This window comes from Camelus ferus, chromosome 13, assembly GCF_009834535.1.
Source record: "Camelus ferus isolate YT-003-E chromosome 13, BCGSAC_Cfer_1.0, whole genome shotgun sequence".
In the NCBI taxonomy this organism is placed as follows: Eukaryota; Metazoa; Chordata; class Mammalia; order Artiodactyla; family Camelidae; genus Camelus; species Camelus ferus.
Genome location: NC_045708.1, coordinates 58,965,954 through 58,987,560, shown reverse-complemented (window position 1 = coordinate 58,987,560; position 21,607 = coordinate 58,965,954). Strand labels below are relative to the sequence as shown.

The 21,607-nt window shown below is 36.3% G+C and overlaps 1 protein-coding gene across 1 annotated transcript in view; it reads left to right on the top strand.

The window, feature by feature from the left end:
- Nucleotides 1-6,144: 6,144 nt before the first annotated feature.
- The window catches only part of ADGRL4 (adhesion G protein-coupled receptor L4), a 110,623-nt gene continuing 95,160 nt past the window's right edge, over nt 6,145-21,607 (top strand). Inside the window, 2 exon segments of the mRNA XM_006178514.3 lie at nt 6,145-6,383; nt 7,729-7,878. Of these exon segments, the coding sequence (XP_006178576.3) occupies nt 6,362-6,383; nt 7,729-7,878 (172 nt within the window). The 5' untranslated portion in view covers nt 6,145-6,361.

Here is a 21,607-nt window from a genome sequence, read left to right as displayed (position 1 = left end):
GTTGCACCATAATTTTTTCTACATCTCACAAACAAGATTCACTTCCAAAAGGCAACATTTAAATAAGTTTTCCCTTTGTGTAAGTCGATTTATAGAAAAGAAATCTTAGAATTATCATTAAAACTGATCATCATTCTAGTTTTCTATCACTTTATTGTAAGTTATTGAACGAAACAAAGATGTTTATATAATTTCATATGACACAAAAAACTATTTTTATTCATAGATTTTGAATAATCATTGCATTATGTAAGTAGGAAAAGAGTATTAGGCAAAATTACAATTTGGAAAGTCAATAACTTTTAGAATTTTGGAAGAGAAACTAGTATAACTGGTTTATGAATAAGCTTTATGACATATATGAGAACTAAAGTGTATTATCTGAGCCTTTATTTAACAATGTTAATTTACAAGTATGTGTCAATGATGCTTTATGTTACCATCACATTTTTTAATTTTATTTTTTATTGAAGTACAGTCAGTTACAATGTGTCAGTTTCTGCTGTATAGCACAAAGTCCCAGTCATGCATATACATACATATATCTGTTTTCATATTCTTTTTCATTAAAGGTTATTACAAGATATTTGAATAAACCATGACTTTTAGAAGAGTAAATGGTTACCTTTAAACTTGTCTAATCATTTCTGTGTAGGCAAAATTATATTAACATTTGGCTAGAGACAGTACTCATATTTATCATTATAGATGGAAATAAGGGGAAAACTCACAGTCTGATGTCTACCTTTAATAATTTTTTAATGAGATCAGTTACAAATGATTATAAGCTAATGTGTTTAACTGAGACTTCTAAATAGCTTTCTACTTTTTCAACCAATCCCTTCTTACAGAGGATATTAATAAAACAGATCACAAAAAGAAAATTAAATCTTTTCTGAGATTAAAGATTTGTGACAAACTAGAAAGTAAAGAGTAAGAATAAAAAGATAATTCTCAAAGTGATAGGAAGTTAATAATAATGTTCCCTGGAGATCTGAACCAGAGACTTATGTCCTCAATCTGCATGTTAACAATAATGGTGATAGTGAGTAACAAGCACCTGGAATAGGCTGACAGTATGTAATTACTATATTTAATTTTCCTAAAAAATTTGAGCCATTGTGAGGAATTATAAGAACGTATAATAGACTAGTGATTGAGTAACACAAAGGTAGATGAAATGTAATGTAAGGCACAACATATTATATACCTAAAGAAATAATTTAAATTACTTGTACCTCCTGATGGATTCTGTAACCTCTCAGGGTACTATTTTGGGCAGCTCAATGAAGAAGAGCAATCAACTATGAATAAATCAATGCTATAACATGTTAAAAGCATGACTAAAAAGTATAACAATATTAAATAGATGGTGATTTTAGCATGGTTTCTATCTTAGAGGCATTGCCCTTTTAAAAAAGTGAGGTCAGTTTAATATTTTTGTAACATGGAAAAGGTTCAAAGGAAAATACATTAATAAAATAATTTAGAACGCAGTTATAATGCAAACAATTAGCATAATGCACATCCTTCTTCTTCTCTTTCTCTCTTTTTTTTTTTTGTTGTTGTTGTCAATACCTGGCTTAAAAATATCAGTTCCTAAACGTGGATGCTAATTTATAAAACTTTATGAACAGGAACTAAAGGAGAGAAAAAGCAGACAAAACAAGGACATTTGCAAATGTTAAACAGAATAATGGAAAGATGTAGTGAGTTTTCCGAAGGCCACAAAACAATTGAATGACCAGACTGGGAAGGAACTCAGATCTCCTTCCTTCCAGTCAGTGTTGAAAATTACCAGACGCTTTTTGCACCCCCTTTCACTAAAAAAAAATTAGTAGCTTAAACGCCAGTCAAGTGTTTCTGTTTGTAGTTTTGGAAACTCAATTTTCTAAAATGTTCTTTTATATATTAACTTGAGTTTTATAATTAGAAAATTAAGTTATTAAAAATGCCTCAGTGGAAATATATATTAACACATCAAAATTTATATTTGATGCAAACTGTTACCAGACATTAAGTAGACTCAGTGTAGAGTCACAGATTTCCAGATAACTAGGTTTGAACTTTATAGCATCTCTATACTGATTATTTAAGATCATCAGTTTAAATGAAGATGAAAAAAAATGTTTCTTATAATTTGGGAACTATAAATTATTCTCCAGTTAACTAAGAGTTTTTCTGGCTTTCCCCCTAAATTTAAATGTAAAAGATTGTGATTGACTATATCCCAATATTATGAAAGGAACCTGGAGACCTTAAAGACAAACAACTAATCTCCAAAATTAAAGATTTTCATTTCTGATAAACTTTACTATACACTGTTCTAGATATTTATTGACTTACTTATTCACTCACTCAACGCTTGATTATCTATTATCCTCAAGACACTGTGTGAAGTGTCGTGGAGGAAAAAATATTTAGGTTTCTTACCTTCAAGTTCTAAAAGCAAGACCAGGTTAAGGACCATTAACAGACAAGTTCACCCAGTGGAACCTCAATCTTTGTCTGTCTGTGGAACTTCCTTTGCATTGAGGAACTGCTGTCCCACTTAGATTATGCTTTCCTTGGTTTAAACATTGAGTATGTTGCCATCTGATTACTCTTCCCAAACTTACACATGACTCAATTTTCCTTTTTTTTTTTTTTTTATCTTTTTGCCAATTGTACATTGTTAATTCTAGGTTTCACTAAAATTGACTTACGGTGGAAACATGTTATCTGGTAAATTGTAATCCTACTGAGGGTCCGATGGGAATAAAGATAATAAGAAAGAATGAGGAACTACCTAAATGAACAAATTGGTGACAAAATTTCCATAGTTGTGAAAAATCAAGTGCTGTGTGAGTAACGATGTTACTTGGAGACAGTCACAGAACTGGCCACTTACAAATTGATCACACTACCGACACTCAGGTGAGGAATAAGAGGCCTCGTGATGGTGGACCAGAAGCTGCCAGTCTCTGTGGGCACAGATACATCAGTGCAGAAGGCTTCCATTTCAACTGTACTAATTTCCTATATTTGATGTGCTGAATATGAAGATATCAAATCCCCAGTCGTTTTGACATGTCTGTTAATGAACTTACCAACCCACTATGATCTATTAAGGTAGGCACTGTTATTACCATGTTACCATGGATAAACTGGCCCCCAGCAAGGTTAAGGAATCTATTCAGGATAAAAACTGGAGCTAAACCCAGGTCCCATGGTGAATTCTTTCCATAGCAAGCTTCAACCTGACCAAGAACCTTTCAAGGAAATCCTGTTTAATTTGGCACATTACAGACAGACCCAAGATAGAACTAATCATAGATTTGATAAGATCTCACATCGCAGGATGAATGTGTATACTAGTGTATTAAAACCACAATCAGGTAGGCAGCTTAAAATGATTTAACTTCCATGTGTTATACTCAGGCCAAAATCAAGCTGTAAGTGACTGTTCTAGCTTTAAACAATTAGACATGTCTCAGTGGTACCCAAATGAAGATTGTTGATAAAAGTTTAAAGTTCTACCTGTCTTTGAGAATACTTCTTTAAAATATACTTTTCCCCCACAATTAAAATATTTGGATTGAAAATTCTAAATGTTCCTTTTTCAGTAAAGATAACAGATCTAAAATTATTCAGTTACTATATTTATTCCTTAAGGCAACAGACTTCAAGTACTAAATTTTTAAGTGATTTTGATTTTTTACAAAGAACAATTTTAAAGCTATAAGCATCATAAAGCACTTCATGCTTTCTTTTGGCTCTCCAGTAGTTTCTTGATAAAATATACACAAATAAATTCTTACTTTTTAGTAAGAACACACAAGCAAAAGGAAAGTTTGAAAAATACTTTAAAATTGTACTTCAGCTCATTTTTGTTAATTTTTAAGCAATGCATAGAGAAAAAAGTTTTTAATTGGCTGTCTTCTATTATCTGTAGTACAAAAATATAAAGTAAGCATGAGTGGTTGATATATGGAGTAAACTATTTCATGATAGTGGTTTTAAACATAGGTGCTGTGTTTCAGTTTATAACTTGTCTCAGAAAACAATATATTTCCATATTTATGTCTTTCAAATGATGAGTGTACTCAGTGACTTCATATGATGAGTGTATATGACGACTCTGGAGAAACTAGCTTCCTGTTAATGGAGTCAGGTCATTGGAACACCTTGAATTTTATAATATAAAACTGTGCTTTTAACTTTCTTTCCTTGAAAGCCACTTTTATAAATTGACACATAGTCAGTTACAATGTATCAATTTCTGATACACAGCATAATGTCCTGGTCATGCATATGTATACATATATTCATTTTCATGTTCTAAAAGCCACTCTTCATCCTTTCTTTCCTGTTTTTGTGAATGGTTCCAACCTTCTTCTGCTCACACAACTAGAAAATCTTCACATTCTCTTTGTCTTAAATGCATCCCTCAACCTTAGCAAGTCAACCAGATGTCAATTTTCTTTATCTAATCATTTCCCCATGCCAGTACTCCAATCCTTGTTCAGGCACCTGTGGTCCATTTCCTGGACTATTCTGGCATCCTTGTCTTTGATGTCTCCATAACATCCCTCATACAGACTGCTGCCAGAGTTTTATTCACTGAATCACTGTCTAGCTTTAAAAAAAAAAAAAAAGGAAAAGGACTCTCAAAAGAAAAGCAATTAGCAACAAAGACCAAAACTTATTTTTCTTGGCATTTAGGACATCTAAATTGCCTTTCCAGACTCCCTGAATAGCAGTCACTGATTACTCATTTTTGCAGCATCCTTCTGAGGGTGGTACCACTGTAGATGGAATAGAGCTGGGAGACTGACAGCACCAACCAACATGGAAGCAAAATACACTGGGTCTAACAGAACCAGTCACTTAGACTAACTCTGTGACTCTGGGCAAGTCACACAACAGCTCTGTTCCTCATTCCCCTCATGTATTGTAGGACCACACTCAGATGCTTTTTGTGGGAATTAAGTTAAGCTAGAAAGTGTCTAGGAAGACGCAGTGGAGAGGCAAGGAGCCATGTCTATACATGAGCACATATATCATTGTGACTTATGTCACTGTGACCAGTTTTAGTTATTGCCCTGCTAGTTTACAATCATTTTGGCGTCCAAGGGCCACAGCTTGTCCATCTCTGTGAGGGTACTGTCTGTACAGAGTAGATTCTTAGCAGACGTTTACTAAATTAAACAGAATGCATATGAAATATAGCAAAGGCATGCCCAACTGTTTAAAGGTGACATGACTTGTGTCAGTGACAAAAACATCAGTCATTTCTTTTCTTTAAATCAACTTTACTGAGGTATAATTTACATGCAACAAAATGCACTACTTTAAGAGATGAGGTCTGACAAATGCATCATTTAGGGAACCACCACCCCCATCAAGATGGTGACTATTCCCATGACCCCCCATTTCCCTTAGTGCCTCTCTGCAGTCGGCCCCCTCCCCAACCTCGGACAACCACTGATCCGCTTTCGGTCCTTATGGATCAGCCTTGCCTGCCAGTTATTTCAAAATTTTTACACTAGACTTATTTCTGTGTTTCAACCTGAATGAGCTGTGTCTCTGTAATCAACTCATATACTGTAACATGAAAAAGGAAACCTACGTGCATTGCAACGGGTGTTCCGGGGAGGGGGTGGTGAGGGGAGCGTAAATTTTAGTTGAAAGTGGAAATCAGCATTTTGTACTTCACAGTCACGTAGTTCTTGACACTTGGCTTTTTGGTTTGCTGGGTTGCCACTCAGCCGTTTTAGGCACAATCCTGACCTGTAGCAAGATAGTGCAGATCCTTCTTCTACAGTCTGGAACCCTGGATCCCAGCAAGATGAGGACTGAACGCTGGAAACGAAGGCCCCGGTTGGCGCCAAGCTCCAGTCTACTTCTGGGCCCATAGACCTTCAGGGAAACGTATTAGTGAGTAAGAGAAATCTGTGTCCTGGAACTGAGGCTGGAGGAAGGACCCCTAAGGCCTAGGCAGTTCTAGAACTCAGGGGGCACGCTCCGTGGGTCTCTGGCGCGCTGACTGCTGGGCACCGGCCCTGAGGGTCGTGCCCCGACGCTGCGCCTGGGGAGGGGGCACCATCCCCGCGTCGGGGTGCGCGGAGCGCTGGGGACCGGCGGCCCATGAGGTCAGCGGGGGCGCGGGGGCCGGGGCCGGGGCCGGACGTGGCCGGCGGACTCCGCGCTCCTCACACGCTCACACAAAAGAGGCCGGAAAGTGTCCGGAGGAAGCGGGTGCGTCACAGGGGACGGAGCCGGAGCCTGGCGCGCCCGCCCCGTCGCACCCCGGGTACCGGCCCGCTCGCCCCGCTGCTCCGCCACCGCCACCGCCACCGCCTGCATCGCGGCGCCGCCAATGAGACTCCTCCCGCTCCTAGGTGAGTCCGCGCGCCCCGGGCCCCGGGTGCACTTGCAGGGAGTCAGAGGTTTCCAGGGTGGCACTCACGTGCCAGGTGGATTTGGCCAAGACTCCAAGCGGCACAGCCCTTCTCAGGATGTTTTTCTCCCTGGCCTTTCAACTCTGGAGTTCGCTCTTCAGGGCCCAGGGACTGAGGCCCCTCTTCACTCCTCCTGACAAAGTCCCCGAAGTCTCAGCCTTTGACAAGTCTTCTGATCCTCCCCCGAGAAACTGGGGAAATCCAAACCATTAACACTTCTGGGAGGTTTTCTGGCCTTTGAAGGGGACTGCCGCTCAGCCCAGATTTGGGGTTCACTTCAAGTACTATTTCGATGATACTGTACGGAGAGAATAAATCACGCCTTTGAGGCTGAATTAATTCTGGTTTACACAGTGTGTACAGCCCTATGTGAGGCTGGGATTTAGAATTGAATGTTTAAGAATCTTTTGTTACCAGATAAGGGTAATTTATCTCAGATGGCTATTTGCAGAATAATAACTGGCATGATTTATAACTGTCCATCCCAAGTGGGCTTGTCTTGAGAAGTCCTAGGACAACAATAAAAAAAAAAAAATAGAGGAACGTCCTATGCTTTCCCTTATCTTTTCCTACCAGCCCACAAAATACCACTGCCAACTTTGATTTCAATAACTCTGAAATAAAGGCTTGTTCTCTTTTAACGCTGCATATGGTTGGTGGTGTTTGGTGTTCTGTTTCTGAAAGATCAATCTTTGACCCATATGTTGAATTGATTGTTTTTCCCCCTAATGGGAGAACATGTGAAAGAAACTTCACTATGGAAAAGGCAGAATTTTAGAAGATCATTAGAATACAGGGGAAAAAAAACATAATTGCATTTATCTTCCTGGATAGTATGATCTGTTGCTCTTCATCATGAAATAATAGAGATTTAACTTTGGAAAGACTCCGATACTCAGCTGACCTTGATTTCAGCACAGAATCGTGCCCCAGAGGATGAATATTCCTTTATAATCATGCAGTGACCATTAAAAGTATTTCATCTCAGAGTGAAGGGGCCAGTTATCCAAGAATGCGGTTTTCTTTATAAAGCCCAGATTGTGTATTACTTTTAGCTCAGTTGAGATTTACTTGGTAAACGATGAGGCTGAAGAAAAGTTAATTTTTTTACTTACTTGCTCTTGTCCTGTTATTCACCTAAATGCTCCCTGGGGGAAAATTCTCATGATGCGTTTATCTAAATGGAAAGAAAGAAGGATATTAATGTATACGTAGTCTACTACTCAACAATGGGGGAAGGTTTTTCTTTTTCTTTTTAAAGGGTGTACTTCTCTATTTTCTTTAGTGGGTTTTTCCACTTTGCTGAATTGTTCCTACACTCAAAACTGTACCAAGACACCCTGTGTCCCAAATGCAAAATGTGAAATACGGAATGGAGCTGAAGGCTGTTACTGCAACATTGGATTTTCAGGAAACGGTGTCACAATCTGTGAAGGTAAACAATCTTTAGCACCTCTTTTGGATTATATTGTAAGACTAAATTCTGATGTGATGGCTCTTTTTCTTGCCCAAGAAGTGAAGTTGTTTTCCTGTACACTGTTTGATTTCATGCCATTGATAAAAAAGCTTAATTACTAAACAATAAGTCTGAGCTCCCCAGGTCAGAATTTATGCTTGACTATTGATTTCTGATGACTCTACATGTATCTTATTTTTGGTAAAGATTGCCTTTGAACCTAAGCTGAAAAACGAGGTTGTAGAGAGCAAGGTCAGTATCTTTAGAGACAAAAGAACAGAGAATTCATGAAGTCCAGGCTATACTGATAGGTGTTGCCCACAGATATCTTCTTCAGGTATTGAGTGTCTAAATTTGAGACAATTATTAAGAGATTCAAAGTTTTCTCCTGCATACCCAGCATATATGCCCTGGAGCGAGAGAGAGAGAGACAGAAAGAAAAATTTGAAATATATTCTTGTCTGAAAAAGATCCCAGTTTATGGAACTTTAAGCTAGAGCCCAGAGCAAAAATGCCCAGAAAATCCCTCCTCAGGTACAATTTAGCCCATCGGCTTGATGAACAGATCACCATCCAGTAATCAAATTTGCGTCATTTTTTGTCTGTGGTTTTCATCACCACCACTCCTCTTCTTTCCTAAAGGCTCGCTCAATCTTTCTTTATTCTTGCTTTCATTTTTAGTAGAATCTAGTTTGAAGTAGGTCAACAGAGCAGCATTCTATGCAGGAGAGAGAGAGAAAGAAAAATTCCAAGTAACATAAATTAGTTTTAAAATATAATTAAATGGCAAGTTCACATTAGAACTGTGTGGTATTACACTCCTAAATGTATTTAAGATAACATGGACTTTTTCTAATTAAGCCAGGATATTGTACATTGTTAATATTGCATGTGTTTGCTTATAGCATAAACAAGTTGTGTCTGGTGATTCAATTTGATAGGCTCTTAAAAAAGATTAAATATGCAGTATATAGTAAGACCAGACCTCATCATAATTAGTTTAATGTTTAAAAAATGTGGAGCAAAGCTGCAGTTGCTTAATGGTGCATTAGATCAGGCGTTTCTGCTTGTACATACAGCCGGGATTTGTCATTTACTATTCTACAAGCACTAGAAAATTCCTTCCATAAATAATCTTAGGTCTTTATTGTGTACTTAATTGAACGGCATTACAGCAAGTTGATAGTTGAGTGACCTTCAAAATACTGCATCAAACATATTAGTGTGCTTTTCCACTAATCATTACAAATTGCACCCCAGCACTTCATAAGCAGCGTTGCCTTTTTGTTATTTAGATACTTTTCAGCTGTCATGATTACCATCGTAAACATCAATAATTTTTGACAATTTGGACCTTCCGCAGCCAACCAGCTTCTAATCATGTTTTTAATGATTTCTTCTAAAAACACATCTTCCATTATCTGATGCAGTTGTTTTTCCCCCATGCTGTTAAGTCAATAGCCAGCTGAAGGGCAGATAATATTTTCCGTGGAAAATAAAAATATTTCAAGACCTTTGGCCCTGCAGTTTCTTTTTCGCACAGAACATAATTTGAATGGGAATTTTCTTCTGAACTTAAATTCTCTCCTTATTTAAAGAATGTTATATATTCACTTGTTTTAATATTCACTGTCTGAGGTTTCCAATGTCCTCTTAACAGTGTTCAAACCATGGTTTTTATCTTTTTCACCTTTTACTAATTCACTGACAGATTTTTGACACTTTTTTCCAGAAATATATTTAATATTGTTTTGGAATTAAAGCACTGTATTTTCAAATGCTGGATAGTCGAGGTTGTATTTTGGGTTTGAAGAGTTTGAAGATCTCTAAAGAGATCCCCCACCTTTCTTTATATTTCTCTAAGACTGTTGGTAGGCTATTAAGAAATCACTGGACAGAAGTTCTGTTACAGAGGATGCCTACTTCTTGAGGAAGGAAAGTTGATTTTTTTTTTTGGCATCATTAACATCATCTTCATCATCTTTATAATCTTCAAAAAATCTGGCTCCCTCAAAGGCGTGCCAAATAAATGTTATGTAGTAACCCAACATTGCTAAATGTATTCTGTTCCAAGAGCTAGTTTTGAACAAGTTATTCAGAATTGGGATTGCATGGTCCCCTAGAAACAAGTTTCAATAGCAGTGAATTTATTTCATTTAATTATCTTTTTATTGAACCAGTATTTATTGAGTACTTTCATCATCGTCATTGTCGTCAGCACTGAATCGAAGATACTAATTAGCATAATGCCTTCATCCTGTTATTACTCCCATTTTATCTACAAGGAAATAGAGTCTTAAGAAGGTTAGGTGAAATTCTCAGCTGACACAGCAAATAAGTGATGGAGCCAAGATTTAAGCCCAAGTCTGTCTAATTCCAGTGCCTGCATTATTACTCGTTCTGTTTGACCCATAAGGCCTCTGCTTAACAAACACTGCTATGCGCTTGGATTAACATCATAAATAAGAAATTGGCCTTGATTTCTAGTATGTCTGAGGACAGTTACAGAACTATTTTAATGATTTGATACAATGTTATAAAAAGTATAAAAAGAGGTAAATTTGAGATGTGCAATCAACTGCAGGGAAGCTTTCCAATTGGAGGTGACATTTAAGCTTAGAATTGAGAATAAATAGGTCTTATCAAGATTGCCAAAGTGACAAAGAGAAGTCAGGCAAAAGGAATCAGCAGTGACAAAGACCTAGAAGTTGAACACGTGTGTATTTTTAAGGCACTCCTAAGTATTTCATGCTGGAAATGTATCACAGGGTCCACTAGCTGAGAGATCAGTGGGAATTCAGTCAAGGTGTCCAGGGCATGGACTTTATTCTGTTAACAATAAAAAAAAAAAAAAAAAAAAGCTATTGGCAGGTATTAAGTAGCTGAGTTACACGATACATAGTGTGTGTTACAAAGATGGCCCCGTTAGGTCGAGTAAGAAAGGATTAGCTGGCAGCCCACAAAAGGCTACCTTCCCAATCTATAAAACAAATAGCACTTCCCATTTGTACAGTTCATTATAGTTTATGCTGCTTCTACCCAATATAGTTTTAATTTTCATAACAAGCTTTTGAAATAAAATCTACAGTTGCTGTCTTTTACTCACAAACACCATCATGACTGGTTATAACCAGCTTTTGCTGGGCTCCATGCTGTCGCCTTTTGAACATAGAGAAGCAGGACTTTGGAAGCTTAAGCGATTTTCCCAGCGTCCCAAGGCTAACCTGGAAAAGCTAGGACTCAAGCCCTGGGACCTCAGCCTTCTGCAGATTACCAAAACTGTCAGCATATTACTAGTCACCTGATATATTTAGTGTAGTACATGTTTTTAAACCAGATGGGTAGAACAGTATCATGTGAATAGGAATTTATTTTTTACCACTGTATTGAGGCATTAATGGAGTTTATTTACACACTCATCTCTATGCTGATAAGTATATTTTAAGATAAAAAATGGAAAAGTTTGTGTAGAAATTTGGGGGTACAGTCAAAGGCTTTTGAAATTGTTGAAGATATTTAACCATAAAATTTAAGTTATTTTAATTCTTTAGACGTACACTGCTATTGCTATTCCTTATGGTTCTCAGTATATTTTTGGTTACCTTCTGGTGCATAATAATTACAAATATAGGAAGTGAAAGATTCCTCCTCCTCCAGGTAATAAGGAAGGTGTTAAAAAAAGGGAAGGAAAGTTGAAAGGGCTGGAAGAATCTTTGTGCACACCTGGAACACAGTGCTGGCTGAGTTGGAATCAGCTGAGCTGTGAGAAGGAGAAGCAGGGACGGGGGAAGGAGGCTGTGCAGTGCGTGTTGGGTACGAGGATGGACGGGTGCGAGAAAGTGGTCTCCCAGCTCTCGTACAAACTCATTAAGTGGGGCTGTGTTCTTGGACGTGTCGTGGAATCTGAACGGGGAGGAGGGAAACAATTGCCCCGGTTAAGGTCACGAAGGCTCAGGAAGGATGCAACGGACTACCTGTACACATGTGCAGAAGTCTTTCCATAGCGCAGAACATGCCTGCTACTGAACAGCGTCACAAGCACTTCACAGGGAAGCATGCCTGCACTCAGGGGGACATACTGTATGATTGAAAAGCAGTTTTTCATTATTATCTAATAACCGTACGTATGCTTGTAAAACTCAACGGGAAGAACACCATCATAAACTAGAGAGCAGCGTGATGGTGGTAAAGGCAGAGAGAACTGCGTCACGATGGCTTTCCAAGAGTCAGAAAGAAGGAGTCGTCCAGGGGTTTATAATGTGAGAAAAATATTAATTAAAATAGTCCACTAGCATGAATCTGCCCAGGCTGAAACTGACGTGCTGAGGACACGTGATTGCTTCCACAATAGTTGTTCTTCAGTAATAAAGAGGATGCGCATTAAAATGGGTGAACCAAGAATCATCAGAACAGATGCAAAGCATACAAAATGTGTGTGTGTGTCGTACATATACACAGACGTTAACGCAGTAAGATTTACTATCTAAACTATGTCCTAATAATAGCTGCCATTTTAAATATTTAATGAACTGGTAATGTCTGTGATAGAAATGTGAACAGAAAGGTTGCTGTTAAGTATTCTTCTTTGCATCACATCTCCACGATATTTCATATTTAATCATGTAGTCACATTTATATGATATGTGTGTGTGTGTGTGTTTATATACCTTTTGACTTTTATGAGGTCATGTTACGTATGTCAATGATTTTTAAAAACAAGCATGTCAGAATAACATAAACTAGTGGATATCACCCACTTCTCACTCAAATAAATGTAATTATGAGATAATTCAATTATGAAAATGATGCCGCCAGTACTCAATATTTTATTAGAACTCTCACTTTATATATAATATAATAAATTAAATTATTTAACTGTATGTGTATATTTCCCTGTCCTCAATGGCAGTGAGATTTTGAGAGTGGATTTAATTTTCAGAAACAGCTAAGAGAAACTTTCAGCCAAATTTCATGGGTAAACTGGAAGATTACTTGCCAAAATTGTTTTAAGAAAATAGTGTATGGTTAAAAAGTAATATGAAGTGAAATATTTTGCATGCATAGCCTGGAACAAAGACAATTCAAAAAATTTTGAAATGCTTTGGTATTATATATAATAGCGAGATCAGTGGAATAACTGTACTGGCTTGCATATTGTTAATTCTCATTCGGATGCTTATGTTCTGTGATTTATTTAAAGATAGGTGTGTTATTTTCATGTGTTCATCTCAAACATTACCTATTCTTCATGAATGCCATTCCAAAAATATTGTTAGTATCTCTAGCTCTAAAAGTAACAAAGAGACCTAATACATTGTTGAACTAGATTCTAAGTGTATGCCAGCTTATTCAGAAATATATTTATTTTGCAGTTATTAATGAAAATATTTTATAAAATAAACATTACAATGTAGGACAAATATGGCATAAAATGTATCAGTGCATTTTGGGGAACAGACCAAGCATTTTCTTGTATGATCAAACACCATAATTACCTTTAGAAATGATTGAGAAAGAGGCAAGATCATTTACTTATTTTAACAATGGGTGTATATATTTTGTCTCTGTCAGTTTCAAAATTTATTATAGCTTTGAGAATTTAGAAAATGGTACCCTTAATAACTTAGCATACCAACATGGTGTTTCTGTTACCGAAAAAAGGTGGTCCATCAGTTTAGCTTTGCATATCCTGGCAAATTAAATACTCTCTTGACCCAAGTTAGTCTATTTATTAGGTGAGACAGTTTGGAACAAAAACAAGGAAAGTTAAAGTTTACAAATTATTTTTAAATTGTACCCATGTATAACTTCTGTGCAGTTACAAACCCTGAAGGTGGAGTGGCTCAAAACTGCCTCTAAGAAAGCCGTTGTTCACAGAAACTTCTAAACCTTGTCTTTTTGACTTAAATCTTCAAATGGTCTCTTTTGAATATTTTTTTTTCATTTCTTATCAGGCATCATCAGCTTTCCTGGTAGTTCATCTGCAACCTCTCTTGTCCTTTTACATTTATTAAATTTTATGTTACTGGAACTTAGGAGTAGAAAATTGAGCAGCAGTCGGGACAAACATTTTCTTTGATTTCTTTCTCTCTCTCTCCCTCCGTCTCTCTCTCTCTCCTTCTTTTTCTCCTTCTCTCTTTTCTCCTTATTCCAATCCTTGGAAAGAAATGCCTTTTGGTTTTTAAGTAATATTTAAAGAATATTGAAAGATTTGGAAATATATGTTTCAATAACATTGCACACACATCTTCCTTCATATGTAATTTGTTACTAAAATTCTTAAGGAAGCAAATGTTTTTGTAAAACAAACATATTTTTACATATTCCAGAGGAATTTCTTAGGTAAATGAATACTAATACAAAAAAAAATTGATACACAGCTATCTAGAAACACATCAGAGTGAACTCCAATTTTTTTTTTTTTAAAGTGAGGTACAGGTTTCCCTAGGACTTCTTGTACTGAATGGAAAATGTAACCAATTTAAGGAATGAGAGTCTAAATTAACTCAAGGCTTACATTCCAGGATGCATGATTTCTGTGAACTTCATCCAAATAAATAAAATAACCTTTGCCAATTTCAGAAGTCCTTTTCCTTGTACTGGAAATACGACCTCTTTCATCTGTTGACAAGAAAGGTGACAATACAGAGGATAAACTCAACCACAATAATTAGATGGAACGTCCTCAGAATATTCACTCCTTAAGATTACAGATTCCTTTAACATACAGAAAGAGAAAAATAAAAGAATAAACCATTATAAAAACTTTCTTTAAGCTCATGTTTTAGTTTAAAAAAAAAAAAAGACACAGGGCTTGCTTCTGTCACCTGAGTTTCAGTGATCAGCTTCACAGTTTTAAAACTAAAAACTTGATCTGACTTGACAATGCCATTTTTACAGACTGAGTTTCAGGGATCATTTTTCTAAATCATCCTTCGTGTTTATCTCATAGGGCAACTATGAGAATTAATGAAGTACAAACTAAGAAATACCTTGAGATTTTAAAGAAAGGTTTAAGATGAACATAAGATTACAGATTTTCCCAAATAGTCTATAATGAAACATGAAAATATTTATTCATGTAGAAGTCTCATTTATTTTTAATTATTTTTAATCAGTATTTTCTAGGTGGATTACTTGCATATTTAGGATCAGAAAAGTAGTATCAGATAACTAATGACACAGAATTAAACCAAAATAGTAAAAATAAGCATGGAACTTCTGAGTTCCAATTTCAGTCATCAAAAAGACTTATTCAAAATTCTGTGTTAAATCAGTCTAGATAAAACTTACCATCTGATTTGACATTATTAGAGTCTTGGTTTTTTTTTTTTTTTTCCCAAGTGAAGACTATCTTTTTTTGTTTTTACTTCAGGCTAAAACATTAATTCATCATATACATACACAGATATATGCTGCTGATAAAGCATCAATAACAATAAAAATTTGGTATCATTTTTTCTAGGATTAGTTTTCATTTTGCATGCAAAGTGAGCATGGAGTTTCCCCCAGCTTATATTTTCTGTCCAGTCACATCTTTAGGAGCTGCTAGGAAATTTAAATTAAATGAAGATTGCACTCTAGCTGTGGAATTTTCCTACATTTTAGCCCTCTGTTGCTTTTTAAGAGAATAATGATATAAAGAAGAACAGAGGAATTTGAGGAATAGAACCTTTAACACAACGAAGTGACTGACTGAGTCTCAGTTTTTCTGCTTCGTTTATTATAGCTCTACTGTTTTGTCAGTACGTTAAGATTTCTAACCTTATTTGGCAAAATTGATGGCCTTTCCTCTGTTCTGGGACTGTCAGTGCTCTATAGTCCCAGTTTTAATGGGCATCACATACTTCGTATCCAACTTCCAGTTATTTCGGAAGCAAATTAACCAGTCTTCTGATTATCCGTTTTCCCATTATTTCTCTTCTTTCTTATGCAATCTCTTTAATGCTTAAGTAAGTGACTTCAGATTTACAGCTTACTCACAAGAAAAGAGTAATATTGATGTTAATTTTCGTGCTTTCTGTGAGCTAGACTATTCTAAGCACTTTACATGAGTTTATAAATTTAATCCTCATAACAATTTTGAAGTAAGGGCTAATATTATCCTCAATTAATAGATTAAAGAATTTTCCCAGAGAAAACACATTCAGACAATTGCCTCATATGGTCCTCAAACTACTATGTGAGGTACGTCTACAAATAATGAAATTGAATCTCATTAAAATAAAAATGAATTGTGGTTTAACCCCTCCTACCTCTATTTCGCTTTTTTGGCACTACGTTATCAAAATAACTGATAAAAAGAAAAAAAAATGTGTAGTGTCTATATTTATGATACCTTAGGAATAAGTGCATGCAAATTAAAACTATTTATAAACTTTAATATCTTGATGACATTCTTAGACCAGGAGCAATTGTTTAGCTCCTGTTCATCTACCTCCTAAATCTGTAAAGTCAGAGAAGGGCCATGAGAAGTCTATAAATTAAGAATGAACTTCTCAAAGCAAAATCCAGTGCTACAAACAGGGCAGTTCAGAATATACAAACAGGGCTTCAGTGAAGACAATGTCTTTTCCCTGGGGTGGAGATATTCTTTCCCCTTCCTGGAAAGGGAGTGGAAATCTTGGTGACTGGTTGAGACATTATTTTCCTAAGGCTACATAAATTTCCCATTGGTGTTTACTCCCAAATGAAGCCAAGAAAACACTATCAAAGGAAACCTTGTCATTTGCCTGTCATCCCTGAAAATTAATGCCACCTTTCTGCCCGCTCCTCACCTATGCTACCTGGAATATTGCCTGAACATTGCTGTGCCCCACCCACACAGGAAACTTGAAGCTTTATTGCACTGAAGAGGTCGTAATTGTCTGGCAGGCAAAATCAGGGCCACGCTACCTGTGGTAATCAACATTGTTCTCTAGTTATAAACATGAGGGTCATTTAAGGATAACCAGTCACTGGAGAAAAGCCAAAAATACAGACACAACGATGAATAAATAGAACAACTGGCCTGAAAAAAAAAAAAAAAGACACTTTTTAGGGAGAGAAGAGAGCTTGAAGGAAAAACTCCAGTTCATACCCCCAAAATGATTCTCAAAAATTTTGTATCCAAACAAACAAAGCAAATAGGCTTCTCTGGACGAAAGAGCTATCATACCACAAAAAAATACTTTCTTCTTCGGTAGATCCCATAAACTTTGTGCTATTCAGCTCCTTGTACCGTCTTTCTCCTTGTCCTCATCTCCTTTAATAGCAGTAGGAATCAAGACAATAAGCTGGTAAAATTGTCAGTAATGCAAGCCAGGGCTTAAAAATCACCAGAAGATGGAGACTAAAGTCTCTGGTCCTGAGTTTCCTTTCCTACAAAAATGATCACACATACAACAGGGGAGCTACAAATTTCAAATTTATTTACACATCAGTGGACGATACACCTGAATAAGTCCAGACACACTTCAGTTCATCAGTTCAATATCACCCTCCATTTATAATAATCCAATTTCACCCCCCACCATGATCTTTTCCATTATCCATGCCCAGACCTCTCCCAAATTCCTCCCCTACTTTATCTCAAAGGTGATGTGTTTTCTAACCATAATTGTATAATTTGCCCTTGATTTTTCACATTATAATTTGAGGATGAAGCCCTTGCTTGGTACCCAGGAAAAAGTGTGTTGTTTTAAGAACCTCTGCCCCATTTGATTCAACTCAGACTTTGCTTTTGACTCACTTATAACATCTGTGGTTATAATATTGTAATTACCTGCAGTTTCCAACCTATGTTGTTTGTTCCCCCCAAGTGATTTCCTTAATCCACTAGTTAATAGTCTTTCTTGTTCCTGCAAAACAAACCTGTTTTTCTCTTCCAGTAAAATCTATTTATCTTCTAATCTATATTATTCCCAAATTGAGGCAATAATGTGCAATGGAATGACAGAAAAATAATACCCAAAGACTGCAGAACTAAAAGGCAAAGGTGGAAAATATGAGAAGAAAACCAAGAAATGGGGACTAAACATGGAGAACCAAATATCCATCTAATAGAAGAAGGATCTGACAAAATGTAGCAGAGAAAATAACAAAAGATATAAAGTCTCTGAGACTAATTCTGGCTTAAAGAAGCGGGGAGGTATATTTTAGAAATCCTGTGATATTATCTCATCATCTTAAAAAGAAAATTTCTACACCAAAATCTTATCTTCCAGGTTTCCATTATTGGATCCCTCTTTTATATCCTTTTATCCCAGCCCGATGACTTGGAACCCTCCGGGTGTGCCAAGCCCTAGTAACTAGATTCTCAGGAATAAATTTTAATATTATTGTGTCAAAGTCTCCAAGCTTGTTATGTATATTCTAGTCCTGTTCAAGTGGGATTCTCACGGCATTGGACTAGGAGCATTATTAATGTCTCTTACAATTTTAAAATTATTTGATTCTATTATTGTGAGACATTTATTTGAACTGTAGCCAATTTCCAGCTCATCTACTTTTTTGGATAGCTAACAGATTTTTGGCTCAGTTGGAAACATGAACGTGAAACTGATCTGGATTTTGGTCTCTTGCCTCTAAACTCAGTGCACTTTCCACTGTGCTATCCTGCTTGACTGATCTCTGGAGCTGGCGTGACCAGTGCGGGTGATGCTTTCATCTGCTTGCATGTGCTCCCTCGTCCCTACTCCTAACCGTAACGCCGCCATGATAGTCTTTTCTGCTGAACCAGGTTGTGACCCCAAAGTTCCCCAGGTGGATGTTACAAATCAGTAGAGGTTGGAACATAAATAAAACGTATTTTCCACTATTTCCAACAAGAAAACTTGTTTTCTCTGGTGTCTTCTTTGTTTGGAAGGAATTTCTGGACCCGAATTCAGTGAACCCCCCCCCCCCGTATTACAGTCCTAAAAGTAAGGTATTAAATATAATACAATCAGCAAAGAAGTACAATACCAGAGTCACCTAAATCACTAAAAACCCACAAGAAACCTATAAAACCTTGATTTTTATATTTGCTCCCCTGTGGGAGAGGTTTAGCACTGTCGTAGGTGACTGAGTGTACTCCCTTTGAATAAAATGGTACACGTATTCATTTTGTAGGGAGGAGGGTTGTAAGTCATGTAATTTTATAAGCGCCATTTAACAAACAATCTGAACAAAACGCTTTGAAATGGTTCTTGCCCTTGTGTTGCAGTTTCCAAAGAACACTGATGACTGTGAGATGAGCCAGGGATGGTGTGAGTGGACTTGATTAGAGGGGCGGTCTTCTCTGCTGGAAACCTGTGCCCAAATTTCTCCATTCTGAGGATTTCATATTTTTCCAGGCATCAAAATACTTTGTGTCAGATTCAATAAATGGGACAGGATCATCAATTGTGTGTGTGCTCAGGGGAGAAACTGGACACTTTCAATGTTGGAAATACTATAATCTGAGACTCATTGTCTGAGACCCAGTACTCATGTCACTTTCTCAGCAAGGCCTTTCTCATTTCTATATGTTAAGGACAATTGTTTGTTTTTTCATGTTGTCATATTTCCTTTTTATTTTTGTATTAATATGTAATATTGGAAAAAGTTTTGATGGAGTCTGTCTGCATTTAATACCACCTGGGGACTCCCCCAAATGACTGCTATTTGGGGACAATGACTAATTCTTTTTGACTGTATCCTTGGACACTCCTGAAATTCCTTGGATTGAATCTGTAAAATACAATGGATTGTTTTTGAGTACTTATTCTGATTGATTGGTACCCCATTCTTATCATTTCTTGCCTGTGCTGAATTTATTAAGACACTGTGGACAGTATTCCTGCTTGAATGGATCCAAGACTATCCATCATAGCCAGATGGAAAAATTTGTGTGAATGATCAGTTAGCACCATAACCTTCATGTTGGTTTTCTCCAAACTATCTTCATCTTCCTTCTTCATTTTGAATAATCCACTGTGCAAGACTGACTTTGCATTAACTTATCTACTGCTCTTTTGAACATTTTTGTGGACTAGGAAGTGGTATGTCCTAAGGCAGGGTCATTTGCAATATGGGCACTAATGTCTTGTGATGACCTCCTATTTTTGAAGCACCCACACTCTCATTCATCTTCAGAGTCCCAGGAGTCACAGTGACTATGTTATTTTCTTCTGCATTTTGTGTAAGAAATATGCCATTTTCACAATCTTAGGAAGTGTGACATTATTGGTATGTAACAAAATAATATTCTTACTTCTAATCATATTTGTACTTTGTTCTTTCTTTAATTGCAAAAAAGAATTCAAGTCTATGTGCAATTGAAAATACCTGTCCCACATTTATCATTCTTTGCAGTGAGCTAATCATTTTTAAATACACCATTACATAGAGCTATATTTATTCTTCAGTTGCCTACTTAAGGTAAAGTTTTATTTTTTTTTTCATTAATGCGTGCAAAGTGAAGGACTGTTAATAAAACAGATTGCATTGTGTTTATTTAAATCAGGCTCTAAATTCATTTAAAGTAGAATAAGTGATCACATGAATGAATTGGGAAGAAATAAAATATTCTTACTCTCTGTGACTTTACTTCATTAGAATTTTAATGCTTCCAATATATTGATTATGAAGAAAATTATGAAGATTATGAAGAAAATACTGTCTCCATCCACAAACATGTTTTGTTTAATCCTTAAAAAAATGTGTTTTAACCCTTCCCAAGAGTTATTCACATCCTTGCTTTAGAAAAGATTCTTTCCATTCTGTTTAGCAGTGCTGAAATCAACCAAAAGATTACATGTTTAAGGAGGATGTGTGAAAAATGCTTTGAAAAACTCTAGTATATTACCTCAGATGATTTCTTCTTCCTGTTTTCTTGAAATATGATTTTATATCCTATATCTTACCAACTTTCAAACTGGTCCCAAGAATCTGAATTTACAATAGATTTTGTAGAATTTGTTAGTCAGCTGTATGAGATAATACCACTGTGTAGTGTTTAGTATGCAACATTTGTATAAATGTTTCAAATATTTTGAACCATAAAAACCATAAAACAAATCATATTTGTCTGGCATGAAAATTGTGATTTTCTGAATATTAAAACCTTAAGGCTATATTAATTGAAATATTTCAGTTCCTTTAACCTTTTTGGTTCACTGCCATTGAGAAAAAAAGGCACCAGGGCTTAAATTACTGTAGTCTCATGGGTAGTTGTGAGTAGGATGATAATAAGGATATTAGGGGAAAAAATACTCTTGTTTAAAGAAATTGGAATATAGAGAAACAACTCCAGTACCTGAATGGAATAAGTAATGTATTTTATATTCAGGTCAAAGAGTTTCCATTAAAAACTTGGTTATCTTGAGTGTCTTTGGTCAGACAAGCTCAATTCCTACAAGGTCCCTTTACATGGAACTTACTGCAAAAGAATGCTATTTTCCATATTAGCATGATTTCTCCCACAATTTCTGTTCAGGTACTTAATTTATATTATCAAGAAATCCTCATTCATAAACAGTTTCATGGGTTAGAATTGTTTAAAAGTTCCCAAATAAATTGCTGGAAGGTAGAATGCCAGAACTGTTCAAACCTTGTACGTATTTTAAGGAGGAAATTAACACTTTGGTCCTTTATTTGCCATGGAAAAAGATAATGACGTTCTCTAGAAGATTAGAATCTAACCAAACATTGTAGGCTATATATAGCATACAAAGCCTTGTGCCATTTGTGAAAACGCTCTCAGGCA